The following is a 19939-nucleotide window of genomic DNA, read 5'->3' as shown; positions in this document are numbered from 1 at the left end:
ATATTAAGCACTTTTATTGTACACAGTGAGTCCATGTAACTTAGGTGACTTGTTAAGCCATTTTTAGTCCTGAACTTATTTAGACTTGCCATAACAAAGGGGTTATTGACTCATAACATTTAAGCTTTTAATGTTTTTAATAAATTTGTTTTAAAAAATGTAATTAAAAAAATTCCCCAGTGACAAGAAATCTCAATGTAATCTATTTTAAATTTAGACTGTAACACAACAAAATGTGGAGAAAGTAAAGAGATGTGAATACTTTCTGAAGGCACTGTAGATACAGACACATTCTAGGGGTGATGTCTTCAGCTTGGCACAGATAATTATGGCCTGTTAAGGACAATTCAGAGTTGTTTACACAGATGTGACCGCAAATGATGAAAGCGTAATGCTCCATCCACAACACACACATACCCCCCCATCATGTACATTCCGATGAAGTCAGACCGTGTATTCCTCTGCTATGGTTTTCTCTCAGATCTGTCTCCTCTCATCCTCCACTTGTTCCTCAGAGTACAAAACAGTGACAGTGGAGTAATATGTAATACTGTATGTAGGATTGGTACAGGCATCTGGGTTTGCAGTCTACATGAGTGGATCATGATTAAATGGTCCAATCAGTCTTAGTTTTGACACCTGATTGACCCCAGTCTAACCTTTTGCCCTTTTGTGTGTGATGCTGATGGTGTATTGGAGAGAGAGGTGAAGAAAGGATGAAACGATCTCCTCCTTCCTGTTTTTATCTCCATCCCTTTCCCCTGGGTGTGTTTAATCCTCTCTTCCTCTTTTATTTTCCACCGACTGGAGAACTGACACAATTGCCTTTTTTATTGTATTTATTTCATTTGTGAGAGCTGGTGGTTATATTTCCTGAATGTTTTTCCTGGAGGGAATGACACAACATCCAATCAGAGTTCAGGGGTTGTCATCACACACAGAGATTCACCTTTTATGTGACGTATGCTAGCTTTCCTACAGGGTCAGAGAAAGAGTGCACAATGGAAAGGGTGGTAACAGCAACAGGATACCTATTCAAATGGGCTTTTTTCATCTGCTTCATCTGATTTATCTCTAGAGTTGCTCTTTTTCTCAATACAATCACACACACTCACATTCATTCTCTCCCACTGTGCTCTTTTCTGTTTTCTCTCTCCGATTTTAAGTAGATGCTTTATAAAGCATGTGTAAGAGGCACATTAAACAAGTGATTTAGAGCTCGGTGGGACTGGAGGTATTTGTCTCTGCCCTGTCACATGACAAAACAATGGCTAAAGCGTTTTCACTCACCTTCCAGTTTCCCCCTATCCCAGCTTTCTCCCTCCAAGCTTTTCCCCTCTCCCACTATTTTGACTGAGGTGTTAGGAATTTTCTTCCTCAAAAGTTGTAGTTGAACATGTATATTGTTATAGACATAGTCCAATGGCTGAATGGGGTTGTTCTGTGTATTAACACTGGAACGTTGCACTACTAGTGCCTCCCACCTCTTGACCTGCAGCTGCTGTGTAGACAAATAATGTTTAGACACATATTCAGTCCTGAAACTCAATGATGTAGTTGTAGAATGCAAATGAATGTAGAGGTACTTCTTCCATGTTTGTTTGTACTGGGTTTGTAAGTAAGTCACTTTGGGTAATAAAAATGGTGTGCCCTTCTGTTGTTCTAGGGCTCTCCAGTGTTTGTCCACGCGGGGCCATTTGCCAACATCGCCCATGGCAACTCCTCAGTGCTGGCAGACAAGCTTGCATTGAAGCTGGTCGGAGAGGACGGATTTGTAGGTAAGTGTCCTCAGTGCACACTCTTCGAATTAAAGGAGCCTCGAGGAACCTTTTTGTTTCTCAAAATGATTTAATTTGTAAAGGTTCAACCGGATACCTTTTTGTGAGGGCAGGGGTTAAATGTTGAACCTTTTTTAATAATAGAAATGTAAGTGACATGATTTATTATTATTATAGTAGGTAAAGCCCCGACCTTATCTCAGCTCACTGGTCACCATAGCAGCACCCCCTCGTAGCACGCGCTCCAGCAGGTATATCTCACTGGTCACCCCCAAAGCCAATTCCTCCTTTGGTCGTCTTTCCTTCCAGTTCTCTGCTGCCCATGACTGGAACGAATTGCAAAAATCTCTGAATCTCTGAAGCTGGAGACTCACTAGCTTTAAGCACCAGCTGTCAGAGCAGTTTACAGATCACTGAACCTGTACTTAGCCTATCTGTAAACAGCCCATCTATCGACCTACCTCATCCCCATACTGGTATTTATTTATTTATTTTGCTCCTTTGCACCCCAGTATCTCTACCTGCACATTCATCTTCTGCCGATATACCATTCCAGTGTTTAATTGCTATATTGTAATTACTTCGCCACCATGGCCTATTTATTTCCTTAACTTACCTCATTTGCACAAGCTGTATATAGACTTTTTGTTTTCTTTTGTTCTACTGTATTATTGACTATGTTTTGTTTATTCCATGTGTAACTCTGTGTTGTTGTATGTGTCGAATTGCTACGCTTTATCTTGGCCAGGTCGCAGTTGCAAATGAGAACTTGTTCTCAACTAGCCTACCTGGTTAAATAAAGGTGAAATAAAAATAAATAAAAAATTATTATAGTAAATGTATTATATTAGTGTTTCAATATTGTAACAAAACGGTGACGATTGTAACAATGGAATGCTACAGTTGAAGTCGGAAGTTTACATACACCTTAGCCAAATACATTTAAACTTTGTTTTTCACAATTCCTGACATTTAATCCAAGTAAAAATTCTCTGTTTTAGGTCAGTAAGATTCACCACTTTATTTTAAGAATGTGAAATGTCGGAATAATAGTAGAGAGAATGATTTTATTTCAGCTTTGAGTTCATTCATCACATTCCCAGTGGGTCAGAAGTTTACATACACTCCATTAGTATTTGGTAGCATTGCCTTTAAATAGTTTAACTTGGGTCAAACGTTTCGGGTAGCCTTCTACAAGGTTCCCACAATAAATTGGGTGAATATTGGCCCATTCCTCCTGACGGAGCTGATGTAACGGAGTCATGTTTGTAGACCTCCTTGCTCGCACACGCTTTTTCAGTTCTGCCCACACATTTTCTGAGGTCAGGGCTTTGTGATGACCACTCCAATACCGTGACTTTGTTCTCCTTAAGCCATTTTGTCACAACTTTGGAAGTATGCTCGTCCATTTGGAAGACTCATTTGCGACCAAGCTTTAACTTCCTGACTGATGTCTTGAGATGTTGCTTCAATATATCCACGTAATTATTATTATTATTATTATATATTATAATTATAATTTTATTATATATTATAATTTATTATTATTATTATAATTTTCCTTCCCTCATGATGCCATCTATTTTGTGAAGTGCACCAGTCCCTCCTGCAGCAAAGTACCCCACAACATGATGCTGCCACCCCCGTGCTTCACAGTTGGGATGGTGTTCTCCAGCTTGCAAGCCTCCCCCTTTGTCCTCAAAACATAACGATGGTCATTATGGTCAAACAGTTGTATTTTTGTTTCATCAAACCAGAGGACATTTCTCCAAAAAGTACTCATGTGTAGTTGCAAACCGTAGTCTGGCTTTTTTATGACGGTTTTGGAGCAGTGGCTTCGTTGCTGAGCAGCCTTTCAGGTTATGTTGATATAGGACTCGTTTTACTGTGGATATAGATACTTTGTACCTGTTTCCTCCATCATCTTCACAAGGTCCTTTGCTGTTGTTCTGGGATTGATTTTCACTTTTTGCACCACAGTACGTTCATCTCTAAGAGACAGAACGCGTCTCCTTCCTGAGTGGTATAACGGCTGTGTGGTCCCATGGTGTTTATTCTTGCGTTTGGAAATTGCTCCCAAGGATGAACCAGACTTGTGGAGGTCTACAAAAAAAAAAAATCTGAGGACTGATTTCTTTTGATTTTCCCATGATGTCAAGCAAAGAGGCACTGAGTTTGAAGGTAGGCCTTGAAATACATCCACAGGTACACCACCAATTGACTCAAATTATGTCAATTAGCCTATTAGAAGCTTCTAAAGCCATGACATAATTTTCTGGAATTTTCCAAGCTGTTTAAAGGCACAGTCATCTTGGTGTATGTAAACTTCTGACCCACTGGAATTGTCATACAGTGAATGATAAGGGAAATAATCTGTCTGTTAACAATTGTTGGAAAAATGTATTGTGTCATGCACAAAGTAGATGCCCTAACCGACTTGCTAAAACTATAGTTTGTTTCACAAGACATTTGTGGAGTGGTTGAGAAACAAGTTTTATTGACACCAACCTAAGTGCATGTAAACTTACGACTTCAACTGTACTTGGCTCTTCAGTATCACATGCACTTATGTCCGCCTTTAAAAAAGGCGGCAGAACTAGCAGTGTACAGGCGTAACCATTGACTAGAACCTGACCGCTATGTTATTTTTGGGTCCAATATGATATTGATATTAGGGAGGCAAAAGTCACAGATTACCGATATATCTGCCGATGTTGTGTTTTTGAGGTGGAATGAAAAACTGACCTTTTTGTACACACATTGTGCTGTAAATTATTAACAGGTACTCTAAATGATGATTTCTTAACAAATTATAAAATGTGCATTATTTAAGAACATTGTATTTGTGGTTTACAGGATATCTACCAAAAAGCAACTACAATGAGTGAACAAAACATTATGAACTCTTGCTCTTTCCATGACATAGACAGCCTTCACTTGGTCAATGATCCCTTATTGATGTCACTTTTTAAGTACACTTCAATCAGTGTAGATGAAGGAGAGGAGACAGGATAAATAAGGATTTCAAGCCTTGTGACAATTGAGACATGGATTGTGTGTGTGCTCTTGCGCCATTCAGAGGGTGAATGGGCAGGACAAAAGATTGAAGTGCCTTTGAACGGGGATTGGTAGTTGGCACCAGGCGCACCGGGTTGTGTCAAGAACTGCAAATGCTGCTGGCTTTTTCACGCTCAATAGTGTCCCATTAAGAATGGTCCACCACCCAAAGGACATCCAGCTAATTTGACACAACTGTGGGAAGCATTGGAGTCAACATGGGCCAGCATGCCTGTGGAATGCTTTCGACACCTTGTAAAGGCCATGCCCACGAATTGAGGCTGTTCTGAGGACAAAAGGAAGTGCAGTGCAACATCAGGAAGGTGTTCCTAATGTTTTGTACACTCAGTGTATATCTTCTAAATAAGACAGTAACTACAAAACTTGTTTAGTTTACTTTCTTAGGTATGACTTAAGGGGGTCTATCAATGGAAGTGGATAAGAAGTATGTAAAAGTATTTGTCCTAAACCAACACGGGGTGGCTGGGTGAATGAATTAAACTTTGTCACAAGTAAATCGGAAACGGCACTGTTCACAAATAAGCATTTAAATGCAGTAACATGTCGTTTGTCATGCCACCACTGTGTCAGCGTTAGCATTTGTCCTGAGTAGATTTACACACAGTGTTAACAATAGTCAAAGGTCATATAAACAAACACTTTATGGCAACCTATGACAAGAACAAGTTAGCTGTTCATTACAACAATGTTTTCTTCTAGTAACCATACATACATATCTTCAGAAGGTATACACGCCCCTTGACTTTTTCCCTACACACAATAAATGAAATGAAAAGCTGAAATGTCTAGGGTCAATAAGTTTTCAACCCCTTTACTATGGTCAGTGTAATTAAGTCTAGGAGTTTATTGGAGTCTTTAACAAGTCACAAGTTGTATGGGTAGAAATAAAAAAGCAGACATTTGAATATCCCTTTGAGCATGGAGAAGTTATTAATTACACTTTGGATGGTGTATCAATACAATCAGTCCCTACAAAGATACAGGCGTCCTTCCTAACTCAGTTTCCGGAGAAGAAGGAAACCGCTGAGGGATTTTACCATGATGCCAATGGTGACTTTAAAACAGTTGGAGTGTAATGCCTCTGATAGGAGAAAACTGAGGATGGATCAACAACATTGCAGTTAATCCACAATACTAACCTATTTGACAGAGTGAAAATAAGGAAGCCTGTACAGAATAAAAATATTCCAAAACATTCATCTTGTTTGCAACAAGGAACTAAAGTAATAGTGCAAAGATTGTCGCAAAGCAATTCATTTTTTGTCCTGAATACAAAGTGTTATGTTTGGGGCAAATCCAATACAACATATTACGGAGTACGACGCTACACATTTTCAAGCATAGTGGTGGCTGCATAATGTTATGGGTATGCTTGTTCGCATTAAGGACTGAGGAGTTTTTCAGGATATTTTTATTTACTGAATGTAGCTAAGCACAAGCTAAATTCTAGAGGAAAACCTGGTTCACCAGACACTGGGAGATGAATTCACCTTTCAGCAGGACAATAACCTAAAACACAAGGCCAAATCTACACTGGAGTTGCTAACCAAGAAGACAGTGAATGTTCCTGAGTGGCCTAGTTACAGTTTTGACTTAAATCTGCTTGATAATCTATGGCAAGACCTGAAAATGGTTGTCTAGCAATGATTAATAACCAATTTGACAGAGCTTGAAGAATTTATTAAAAGAATAATGGCCAAATGTTGCACAATCCAGGTGTGGAAAGCTCTTAGAGACTTACCCAGAAAGACTCACTGCTGTAATCACTGCCAAAGATGATTCTAACATCTATTGACTCAGGTGTTGAATACTTATCTAATCAAGATACTTTATTCTTCATAAATGTTTCGCAAATATTATAATTTTTCTTCCACTTTGACATTACAATATTTTGTGTAGATCATTGACCAAAAAATACAATTAATTCCATTTTAATCCCACTCTACAACATAACAAAATGTGAAAGATTTAAGGGGTGTGATTACTTTCTGAAAGTACTGTATGTACATTACTCTGCTATTCAATACAAAATTGTATTCGCTATACATTCCGTCTGCAAATGGCATGCACTGATGACTGAAAACGTTTATGCAGACATGCTTGCCTCACTGGTTTTAGTCACGTGTTCTAATTTAGCTAGCTAGCTAACGTTAGCTACTTATCTCATGAATGCAATCACATGGCCAGAGTGATACAGTGCCTTGCTAAAGTATTCATCCCCCTTGGCATTTTTCTTATTTTGGTGCATTACAACCTGTAATTTAAATAGATTTGGATTTCAATGCATAAAATAGTCCAAATATGGAAAGTGATATGAAAAAAATAATGGTGCGTGCATATGTATTCAGTGCATATGTATTCATATGTATTCAGTGCATATGTATTCATATGTATTCAGTGCATATGTATTCATATGTATTCAGTGCATATGTATTCATATGTATTCAGTGCATATGTATTCATAAAATGGTGTGTGCATATGTATTCAGCCCCTTTGCCATGAAGGACCTAAATAAGATATGGTGCAACCAATTACCTTCAGAAGTCACATAATTAGTTAGATTGCACACAGGTGGACTTTATTTAAGTGTCACAAGATCTTAGTGTTTATATACACCTGTTATATACACTCTGGGAAAGGTCCCAGAGTCTGCAACACCACTAAGAAAGGGACACCACCAAGCAAGCGGCACCATGAAGACCAAGGAGCTCCCCAAACAGGTCAGGGACAAAGTTGTGGAGACGTACAGGTCAGGGTTGGGTTATAAAAAAAATATCAGAAACTTTGAACATCCCACGGAACACCGTTAAATCCATTATTAAAAAATTGAAAGAATATGGCACCACAACAAACCTGCCAAGAGAGGGCTGCCCACCAAAACTCACGGACCAGGCAAGGAGGGCATTAATCAGAGAGGCAACAAATAGACCAAAGATAACCCTGAAGGAACCACCCTCATGGAGGAGTGGTCAGAAAAAAGACATTGCTTAAAGAGAAAAAAAATTGCAAACGCTTTTGGTGTTCGCCAAAATGCATGTGGGAGACTCCCCAAACATTTGGAAGAAGGTACTCTGGTCAGATTAGATTAAAATTGAGCTTTTTGGCCATCAAGGAAAAAAGCTATGTCTGGGGCAAACCCAACACCTCCCATCACCCTGAGAACACCATCCCACAGTGAAGCATGGTGGTGGAAGCATCATGCGGTGGGGATGTTTTCATCGGCAGGGACTAGGAAACTGGTCAGGATTGACGGAATGATGGATGGTGCTAAATACGGGGAAATTCTTGAGGGAAACCTGTTTGTCTTCCAGAGATTTGAGACTGGGAAGGAGGTGCACCTTCCAGCAGGACAATGACCCAAAGCATACTGCTAAAGCAACACTCGAGTGGTTGAAGGGGAAACATTTAAATGTCTTGGAATGGCCTAGTCAAAGCCCAGACCTCAATCCAATTGAGAATCTGTGGTATGACTTAGATTGCTGTACACAAGCGGAACCCATCTAACTTGAAGGAGCTGGAGCAGTTTTGCTTTGAAGAATGGTCAAAACCCTAGTGGCTAAATGTGCCAAACTTATAGAGACATACTCCAAGAGACTTTCAGCTGTAATTGCTGCAAAAGGTGGCTCTACAAAATATTGACTTTTGGGGGGGGGTGTTGAATAGTTACGCACGCTCAAGTTTTCAGTTTTTTTTTGTCTTATTTCTTGTTTGTATCTTCAATGTGGATGACATGTTGTGTAAATCAAATGATACAAACCCCCCAAAAATCAAGGCAACAAAATAGGAAAAATGCCAAGGGGGTGAATAATTTCGCAAGCCACATTAGATATGTAACCAACTGACTTGCATTTTGCAGATTGTTTGTTATTTTGGAACATTGACTAAATAAGCCCCCACTCGCTAACATAATAGGCCAAGACCGTAATGGTGTAATTTTTGTATCAAGGATGAGTGTTCACTTTCGCGCCATTCCAGTGTTCGCTCAATCTCTGTTACTTATGTACTAACTACCCTGCTGGCTAGCAAACCAGCTATCTTTAACTAAGTGAGAATGTGATGACAGTGCTGCTTGCTTGGTGAATTGTACTTTTGATTATTTACTTATTCAAATACGCTGGCTGTGGCAAGCTACTCACTGTCAAACCACCATACCTACCATCTCTCTTTGTGACCTAAGGCTGAATGAAGTTCAATGATCAGCTCGTAGAGCGCCCTCTTCGGGCATAAAAAAAGACTGCTAATGAGCAGATGTATTTGTTTCTTCGATGTCTATAATATCTGTGCTTTATCTTTGGAATAAAGACGGATACAAATATTTGATTACATTTGTTTATAATGGTCAACCGATTTTATCAGTCAGGCTCTATTATTGACTCTGCAACTGAACACATGAACAGCAATGACAATTACTCTCATGAGTGGCCAAAAATAACTTTTTGAAAGCCAAGCCCCAAATAAGCCACAAATCATCTGATCAGCTGCCACCGCTAGAAGATATAGCTACAATATATACACTTTTCTACAGGAAGCCTTTGCTGCATTGAAGGATGAAAGATTCTTCCCAGTACCGCTCAACTAACAAAAGGTGCAAATATGAACCAAATTTTTTTTTTCACCTTTATTTAACCAGGTAGGCTAGTTGAGAACAAGTTCTCATTTACAACTGCGACCTGGCCAAGATAAAGCATAGCAGTGTGAACAGACAACACAGAGTTACACATGGAGTAAACAAAACATAGTCAATAACACAGTAGGGGGAAAAAGAGTCTATATACATTGTGTGCAAATGGCATGAGGCGTTTGGTGAATAATTACAATTTAGCAGATTAACACTGGAGTGATAAATGATCAGATGGTCATGTGCAGGTAGAGATACTGGTAAGCAAAAGAGCAGAAAAGTAAATAAATAAAAACAGTATGGGGGATGAGGTAGGTAAATTGGGTGGGCTATTTACCGATGGACGATGTACAGCTGACATTGACTACCAATGGTTCCCTGAGGAACTCCAGGGTCCTCCTTAATTCTAAGAGTGTGATGTGCGAGTAACACACTCAGACACAGTAACTAAAAAAAAAATGCCGGCCAGCTCTTTTTCAACTGTACATTCTGGGCTGAAGCGCGCACGCACACTTTGGCGAGGAATTCAAACCCCGGGTTACCTGGGAAGGGTGGGCTCAAAATATAAGTTACAACTCCAGGGTTGAACTTTAGCTTAGTTCTTGGCTTCCAGTACCTTTAGCCCACTTACTCCTGAGTCCTGGTCCTGGCACTGGTGGAGTCCTGCCCTGGTCCTGGCTCAAGCCTCTGGCCCTGGTACTTCAGGGTTGCTGCTTGGAGGAGTCCTGCCCTGGTCCTGGCTCAAGCCTCTGGCCCTGGTACTTCAGGGTTGCTGCTTGGAGGAGTCCTGCCCTGGTCCTGGCTCAAGCCTCTGGCCCTGGTACTTCAGGGTTGCTGCTTGGAGGAGTCCTGCCCTGGTCCTGGCTCAAGCCTCTGGCCCTGGTACTTCAGGGTTGCTGCTTGGAGGAGTCCTGCCCTGGTCCAGGCTCAAGCCTCTGGCCCTGGTACTTCAGGGTTGCTGCTTGGAGGAGTCCTGCCCTGGTCCTGGTACTTCAGGGTTGCTGCTTGGAGGAGTCCTGCCCTGGTCCTGGCTCTAACCTCTGGCCCTGGTACCTCAGGATTGGTGCTTGGAGGAGTCCTGCCCTGGGCCTTGCTCAAGCCTCTGGCCTTGGTCCTGCCTCTAGCCTCTGGCCCTGGTACCTTAGGGTTGCTGCTTGGAGGAGTCCACGCTCCAGACTAGGGTTCCGAAGCTTTCTAGGAACTGTGGAAAAGTTCTGTTAGAGGAGGAAGCAGATTTGTAATCGTAAGACCCTGTGGAATGCATTGGCGTAAATCAGCCTAATCCATCAATGTCAAAGCATACCTGACTCTTTCCATATTTCTCTATCCATCCACCCCTCCCTGTTTTACTCTCCTCTCGTCTCCTCTCACTCTTTTTTTAATCTCCATTCTCAGTCTCTCTGTGAAAGAATAATGGGAATGTGTGTGTTTTTGCCTGTGGACACAGAGTGGTAGTGAACTGTCTTTAAGGGCATGCCCGGTGTGTTTAGTCCTAGCTAAACCCACAGTACTACGACTTACCACCTAGTTACAGTGTTTGTGTGTGGCCACCTTCATGCTCAGGTAGTTACTGTCACGCTACTGACCTGAAGGAATGCGTAGGCAATACGCTCCCAGTGTAGAGTTTCACAACACAGTCAGGAGGAGAGAAGTGTGGAAGGGGCCATCTTATCCCTTCCTCTTTTTCCTTCCTCGCTCTCTCTTAACCTCTATCTCTCCTGTGTTCGTAGTCCCTCTCCTGCTCCCTGTGTGCGTAGTCCCTCTCCTGCTCCCTGTGTATCGTAGTCCCTCTCCTGCTCCCTGTGTTCGTAGTCTCTCTCCTGCTCCCTTCACTCTCCCTCTCTGCTTTCTCTGTTTGTTACCAGACTCTCAGGTATGTTAGGAACTTACCCTCCCCTCTGAGTCTCCTCAGACAGCTGTGATGCCCTCTCCCCCTTTCCTCCCCTCTTCCTCCACTCTACTTCCCCTCCCCTACCTGCCTCCCCTCCCTCTTGCCAAGAACAAAACACCAGAATCGTGTGGTTATTACTTATTACAGTAAGTTGAAGGTGACAATGTAATACTATCCTTCTCACATGTTTTAGTTGTGGTAGTTTTCAAGTCAGTTTCAGCCTTCAGTCTTGCACTGACTGTAGTTTAGATAAGAGAGAGATCGAATGCACCCTGGGTGGAGGCTAGTCCCAGACAGACTCCCATTTTGAAATGCATTCCACATGTCAGATTCCTGCTATTCCTGCATCCTTTGTGGTCTGGTCTGGTGTGGAGGAGAGGGCACTCAAATAACCTCTAACAACAGGGACACTGGGTTTTACCCTTTGTACAAAACACACAGATGAAGGAATGTGGATCCATTTGAATAACTAGACACATCCAAACTTGTTGAAATGTTGAGCTGAACACAAATTTGACAACTTTTGTGGAGACCTCCCAATGACATTAATGCATAGGCTAATTCAGGTGAATAACACACATTTAGTCAGGATTGGAACCTGAGAGAATAATGTAAAGAATGGAATAAAACTTGTTCGGAATAGGTATTATCAGTGATCGTATCTCAAATCTGCATTTTCATTCATATTGGGGGAAAAATGTGAGTATTTTTGGGGGGGGTGGAGAAACTAGCGCTGACCTGGCTTACTTTTCGTGTGTGTGTGCGTGCGTGCGTGCGAGCGCTGAGGCTGGGCTGCTGCTGCTCCAGATCTGTGACTGGTAGTAACCCTGAACAAGCCTCACTACTCCCCTGCTCTGTCCTCTGTAGCCCCACAGCTTTTCACAACAATCCTCACTAGTTTGAGGTCACCACACAGACCAGGAAACTCACAGGGGCTTCCTTTAGACATCCTCTGGGTTACCGTGTTGTTGTTTCTGTCTTTCTTTCTCTCGTACGCGGCGGTGACTGTGTGTGTGGTTGAACTTGTGAAAGGATCATCATTAATGCACTACCCAGGTTTCAAAATGAGACCAAAATAAGCTTTTTCTCTGGTGATCAATTCATTGCCAGGACTTGACAGTAATACCATGTTGTCACAGCCAGGATAAACACAAAAACCAATTCCTACCCCTGTAGAAATGCAAGAAAACAGTCTGCTCTCTGTAGTTCACCAAACATCTTGCTAAATCCTTTGGTTAAGATTTGGACATGCGTTGTTGATTTTAACAAATGGAAAGGCCACCAGTTGAAATGCAGAATGTGTTTTTTAGGCCCCAAAAACTACCGCATCTCTGACGGATGGCTTAATGACATTGAGGTTAAGCAGAGCAGACCCCCCCCCTCTCTATCCCTCTCTCTCTATCCCTCTCTCTCTATCCCTCTCTCTCTATCCCCTCTCTCTATCCCTCTCTCTCTATCCCTCTCTCTCTATCCCTCTCTCTCTATCCCCCTCTCTCTATCCCTCTCTCTCTATCCCCTCTCTCTATCCCCTCTCTCTATCCCTCTCTCTATCCCCTCTCTCTATCCCCCTCTCTCTATCCCTCTCTCTCTATCCCTCTCTCTCTATCCCTCTCTCTCTATCCCTCTCTCTCTATCCCTCTCTCTCTATCCCTCTCTCTCTATCCCTCTCTCTGTTGATCAGCCCGTATAACAGTGTAGCCATGATATAATACACACCTTTCATTTTCTCATGGAAACTCACCCCCTTTCCAGAAAATAGTCACCACAACCGAGGGATTGTATTTTATCGTTTGTCAGTCTGTAACATTTTGGGTCCGAGGACGTCTCTTCCTAACCACACTCTCAATACACTAATCTCCTCTGTGGTCAAATAGCTTAAATACACTGTTTCAATCTCTGTTTCTGTTCATTTTCCCATATGCATTTCCAGATGAGTAGAGTTTTATGGATAAACACATTTTCATCACTTGTTAACCTCCGTTTATATTGTGGACTGTGAAATTCTGGGCCTGACTTTTTGGAGTGCTCTGAATAGCTAGAAGGAACAGTATGGTGGCGTGTGTCCGTGGTCAGTTAAACATCATGTCAGATGTTAAATGGAGAATCTACACACTTGACTTCTAAAACACACATAATTGCAGGTGATTCCCTTAATTACTGTAGGTCCAAATATTTATTAAATCCTTTTAATCTACATCCCTTTATTTGGGATAATCCAGGATTTAACTGGCCTAGGGTTTTCTAGAGTTCAACACACACACATGCATGCACTAACATGACAATCACACACACACACACACCTCTGTTTGGAATGCCACCTTTCACCAGTGGAAACAGTAACTTCCCCTGACCTCCCAGGGAAGTGGCACAGGAAGCCCACTGAGAGGGGGTGTAGTCTGGGAGGAGCTGGCTGTCATGGCCTGGAGCCTGGAGGAGCCCTGGTGGGGGGGCACAGCTTACTGGGGCAGGGCCAGTGGACCAGGGGTCCCTACTGGAAACATCCAGGACTGAGATTCCTGTGTAAACAACAGGAAGCGGTCACAAGGCTGGTTGTCTATGTTGTCATTAGCCCTGTGTTAGCTCTTTGCTGACAGTTTCAGTGTGATGAAATGTAAACCTGTAGCCCTAACAGTGTTAATGGTGTTAGTTATCATCTAATCGAATCAAATGTTATTGGTCACATACACATTTACATTTACATTTAAGTCATTTAGCAGACGCTCTTATCCAGAGCATGCTATTCTGGGCGTAGCAAAATGCTTGTGTTCCTAGCTCCAACAGTGCAGTAATATCTAACAATTCAAAACAATACACACAAATCTAAAAGTAAAATAATTGAATTAAGAAATATATACATTGTATGACGAGCAATGTCGGAGTCGCATTGACTAAAATCAAGTACAGTATATATATATGAAAGGAGTAAAACAGTATGTAAACATTATTAAAGGGACCAGTGATTCCATGTCTATGTACATAGGGCAGCAGCCTCTAAGGTGCAGGGTTGAGTAACCGTGTGGTAACTGGCTACTAACAGTGACTACGTTCAGGTCAGGATAATGGGTGGAGGCCGGCTAGTGATGGCTATTTAACAGTCTGATGGCCTTGAGATGGAAGCTGTTTTTCAGTCTCTCGGTCCCAGCTTTGATGCACCTGGAATGCCCTCGCCTTCTGGATGATAGGGGGTGAACAGGCTGTGGCTCGGGTGGTTGATGTCCTTGATGATATTTTTTGGCCTTCCTGTGACATTGAGTGCTGTAGGTGTCCTGGAGGGCAGACTGTGTGCCCCCGGTGACGCGTTGGGCAGACCGCATCACCCTCTAGAGAGCCCTGTGATTGCACGTGTTGCAGTTGCCGTACCAGGCGGTGATGCAGCCCGACAGGATGCTCTCAATTGTGCATCTGTTAAAGTTTGTGAGGGTCTTAGGGGCCAAGCTGAATTTCTTCAGCCTCCTGAGGTTGAAGAGGTGCTGTTGCGCCTTCCTCACCACACTGTCTGTGTGGGTGGACCATTTCAGATTTTCAGCGATGTGTATGCTGAGAAACTTCAAGCTTTTCTCCTTCTCCACTGCGGTCCCGTCGATGTGGATAAGGGTGTTATCCCTCTGCCGTTTTCCTGAAGTCCACGATCAGCTTTGTTGACTTTAAGGGAGATTTATTTTCATGACACCACTCCATCAGGACCCTCACCTTCTCCCTGTAGGCTGTCTCATCATTGTTGGTAATCAGGCCTACTGTTGTGACATCTGCAAACTTGATTGATTTGGAGGGGTGCGTGGCCACGTAGTCATGGGTGAGCAGGGAGTACAGAAGGGGGCTGAGCACGCACCCTTGTGGGGCCCCTATGTTGAGGATCAGAGAAGTGGAGGTGGTGTTTCCTATGGTGTTGAAGGCTGAGCTATGGTCAATGAACAGCATTCTTACACAGACAGACACTTGTCCAGAAGGGATAGGGCAGTATGCGGTGCGATGGCAATTGCATCGTCTGTGGATCTATTGGGGCGGTAAGCAAATTTAAATGGGTCTAGGGTATCCGTTAAGGTAGTGGTGATATGATCCTTAACTAGCCTCTCAAAACACTTCATGATGACAGCAGTGAGTGCTACGGGGGCGATAGTCATTTAGTTCAGTAACCTTTGCTTTCATGGGTACAGGAACAATGGTGGACATCTTGAAGCAAGTGGGGCCAGCAGACTGGGATAGGAAGAGCTTGAATATGTTAATAAACACTCCAGCCAACTGGTCTGCACATGCTCTGAGGATGCGGCTAGGGATGCAGTCTGGGCCGGCAGCCTTGCGAGGGTTAACACACTAAAATGTCTTACTCACATCGGCCACGGAGAACAAGAGCCCACAGTCCTTGGGAGCGAGCCATGTCGGTGGCACTGTATTGTTGTCAAAGCGGGGGAAGAAGGTGTTTAGCTTGTCTGCGAGCAAGACTTCGGTGTCCGCGATGTGGCTGGTTTTCCCATTGTAATCTGTGATTGTCTGTAGACCCTGACACATACGTCTAGTGTCTGAGCTGTTGAATTGCGACTCCACTTTGTCTCTGTGCTGACATTTTGCCTGTTTTATTGCCTTACAGAGGGAATAACTACCATGTTTGTATTCTACCATATTCCCAGTCACCTTGCCAGGGTTAAATACGGTGGTTTGCGCTTTTTCCAGCGAAGGTACTACAGTCAATGTGTTGATAGAACTTCGGTAGCATTTTCCTTAAATTTGCTTTGTTAAAATCCCCAGCTACAATAAATGCGCCCTCGGGATGTGTGGTTTCCAGCTTGCATAAAGTCCAGTGTAGTTCTTTGAGGGCCGTCATAGTATCGGCTTGAGGGGGAATATACACGGCTGTGACTATAGGTCTGGTGAGCAGAAGGACTTGAGTTTCTGTACGTTATCACAATCACACCATGAGTAGTTAAGCATCACACTTACACCACCACCTTTCTTCTTCCTGAGAGTTCTTTATTCCTGTCTGCGCAATGTACCGAAAACCCAGCTGGCTGTATGGATGGGGACAGTATATCCGAAGAGAGCCATGATTTCGTGAAGCAGAGTATGTTACAGTCCCTGATGTCTCTCTGGAAGGAGATCCTTGCCCTGAGTTTATCTACTTTATTGTCCAGAGACTGAACATTAGCAGTGTTATATACTCGGGAGCTTTGGATGGAGTGCACGTCTCCTGAATCAGAGTAGAAATCCACTCCGAATCTTAGAGCAGCCTCTGGGATAAGTTCAATTGCCCTGGGGGTACAAACAAAGGATCCATTTCATTGCCCTGGGGGGGTACAAGCAAAGGATCCATTTCATTGCCCTGGGGGGTACAAGCAAAGGATCCATTTCATTGCCCTGGGGGGTACGAACAAGGATCCATTTCATTGCCATGGGGGGTACAAACAAATGATCCATTTAATTGCCCTATGGGGTACGAACAAGGATCCATTTCATTGCCCTGGGGGGTACAAACAAAGGACCCATTTCATTGCCCTGGGGGTACGAACAAGGATCCATTTCATTGCCCTAGGGGGTACGAACAAGGATCCATTTCATTGCCCTGGGGGGTACAAACAAAGGATCCATATCATTGCCCTGGGGGGTACGAACAAGGATCCATTTCATTGCCCTGGGGGGTACGAACAAAGGATCCATTTCATTGCCCTATGGGGTACAAACAAGGATCCATTTCATTGCCCTAGGGGGTACAAACAAAGGATCCATTTCATTGCCCTAGGGGGTACGAACAAAGGATCCATTTCATTGCCCTAGGGGGTACAAACAAAGGATCCATATCATTGCCCTGGGGGGTACGAACAAGGATCCATTTCATTGCCCTGGGGGGTACGAACAAAGGATCCATTTCATTGCCCTATAGGGGGTACAAACAAAGGATCCATTTCATTGCCCTGGGGGTACAAACAAAGGATCCATTTCATTGCCCCGGGGGGTACAAACAAAGGATCCATTTCATTGCCCTGGGGGTACAAACAAAGGATCCATTTCATTGCCCTATAGGGGGTACAAACAAAGGATCCATTTCATTGCCCTATAGGGGGTACAAACAAAGGATCCATTTCATTGCCCTATAGGGGGTACAAACAAAGGATCCATTTCATTGCCCTGGGTGTACAAACAAAGGATCCATTTCATTGCCCTGGGTGTACAAACAAAGGATCCATTTCATTGCCCTAGGGGGTACGAACAAGGATCCATTTCATTGCCCTGGGGGTACAAACAAAGGATCCATTTCATTGCCCTAGGGGGTACGAACAAGGATCCATTTCATTGCCCTAGGGGGTACAAACAAAGGATCCATTTCATTGCCCTAGGGGGTACGAACAAAGGATCCATTTCATTGCCCTATGGGGTACGAACAAGGATCCATTTCATTGCCCTGGGGGGTACAAACAAAGGACCCATTTCATTGCCCTAGGGGGTACAAACAAAGGATCCATTTAATTGCCCTAGGGGGTACGAACAAGGATCCATTTCATTGCCCTAGGGGGTACGAACAAGAATCCATTTCATTGCCCTAGGGGGTACAAACAAAGGATCCATTTAATTGCCCTGGGGGGTACGAACAAGGATCCATTTCATTGCCCTAGGGGGTACAAACAAAGGATCCATTTAATTGCCCTAGGGGGTACGAACAAGGATCCATTTCATTGCCCTAGGGGGTACGAACAAGGATCCATTTCATTGCCCTAGGGGGTACGAACAAGGATCCATTTCATTGCCCTAGGGGGTACAAACAAAGGATCCATTTCATTGCCCTATGGGGTACGAACAAGGATCCATTTCATTGCCCTATAGGGGGTACGAACAAGGATCCATTTCATTGCCCTGGGGGGTACAAACAAAGGACCCATTTCATTGCCCTAGGGGGGGATCCATTTACGAACAAGGATCCATTTCATTGCCCTAGGGGTACAAACAAAGGATCCATTTCATTGCCCTAGGGGGGGGTACAAACAACGGATCCATATCATTGCCCCCTGGGGGTACAAACAAAGGATCCATATCATTGCCCTGGGGGTATGAACAAGGATCCATTTTTCTTTGCCCATTTATTGCCCTAGGGGTACGAACAAGGATCCATTTCATTGCCCTAGGGGTACAAACAAAGGATCCAAACAAAGGATCCATTTCATTGCCCTAAGGATCCATTTCACGAACAAGGATCCATTTCTTTGCCCTATGGGGTACGAACAAGGATCCATTTCATTGCCCTAGGGGGTACAAACAAAGGATCCATTTCATTGCCCTATGGGGTACGAACAAGGATCCATTTCATTGCCCTATAGGGGGTACGAACAAGGATCCATTTCATTGCCCTGGGGGGTACAAACAAAGGACCCATTTCATTGCCCTAGGGGGTACGAACAAGGACCCATTTCATTGCCCTAGGGGGTACAAACAAAGGATCCATTTCATTGCCCTGGGGGGTACAAACAACGGATCCATATCATTGCCCTGGGGGGTACAAACAAAGGATCCATATCATTGCCCTGGGGGGTATGAACAAGGATCCATTTCTTTGCCCTATGGGGTACGAACAAGGATCCATTTCATTGCCCTAGGGGGTACAAACAAAGGATCCATTTCATTGCACTAGGGGGTACAACAAAGGATCCATTTCATTGCCCTGGGGGGTACAAACAAAGGATCCGTATCATTGCCCTGGGGGGTACAAACAAAGGATCCATATCATTGCCCTGGGGGGTATGAACAAGGATCCATTTCTTTGCCCTAGGGGGTACAAACAAAGGATCCATATCATTGCCCTAGGGGGTACGAACAAAGGACCCATTTCATCGCCCTTGGGGGTACGAACAAGGATCCATTTCATTGCCCTAGGGGGTACGAACAAGGACCCATTTCATTGCCCTAGGGGGTACGAACAAGGATCCAATTCAAGTCGTAATGCTGGTGAGTTAACGCCACTCTGATATCCGAAAGTTATTTCCAGGAGTATGTAGTAACACAAAAATTGTTCTGGGCTAATAATGTAAGAAATAGCACACAAAACAAAATACTCAAATGTTGCTTAGGAGCTTGAAGCAGAGCTGCCATTTCTGTCGGTGCCATCTTGAGCCACATTCAGCATAGCTGTGCTATCTGGTGATGAATATCTGTCCGCTTTATCCTTGTGACTCATACAATGGTGGCCCTCCAGGAAGCTGTATCTTAACAGAGCTGTCATTGCAGGTAGACTATTTGCTTGTGTTGGAGTGTGTTCAAGAGGCCCAGGGCTGTAGTATCAGAGGCCCTGGACCCTTTACAGACCTCCAACTGAACCAGCCATTCACTCCAGATTTACTCCCACAGAGATGGGAGGGATAGAGAGATGGGTAGAGGGGAGGTAGAAAGTGATCATAACATGGCTTGTCTTCGCTGCAGTGCTCTTTGAAGATGTGTCCGACTAAACTGAGGACTTGGTCACGTGTAATGTCCATGTACTGTAGAACTAAGTTACAGAAAGTGAAAACATACACAGGGCTGATCCGCCTATGCTTTGGACTTATCTCACTTTCTGTCTAACTCTGGTGTTGACTCCTACCCCCTTCTCTCCTCTC

The 19939-nt window shown here is 43.5% G+C and overlaps 1 protein-coding gene across 1 annotated transcript in view; it reads left to right on the top strand.

The window, feature by feature from the left end:
- mthfd1l (methylenetetrahydrofolate dehydrogenase (NADP+ dependent) 1 like) overlaps positions 1-19939 on the top strand; it is a 91953-nt gene that overhangs the window by 45333 nt on the left and 26681 nt on the right. The window contains exon 19 of the mRNA XM_035760034.2: positions 1667-1778. Within this exon, the coding sequence (XP_035615927.1) occupies positions 1667-1778 (112 nt within the window). The remainder of the gene's footprint in view (positions 1-1666; positions 1779-19939) is intronic.

This window comes from Oncorhynchus keta, chromosome 8, assembly GCF_023373465.1.
Source record: "Oncorhynchus keta strain PuntledgeMale-10-30-2019 chromosome 8, Oket_V2, whole genome shotgun sequence".
Taxonomy (NCBI): Eukaryota; Metazoa; Chordata; class Actinopteri; order Salmoniformes; family Salmonidae; genus Oncorhynchus; species Oncorhynchus keta.
The sequence above is the reverse complement of the archived record's forward strand: the minus strand, read 5'-3'. Positions and strand labels throughout refer to the sequence as shown.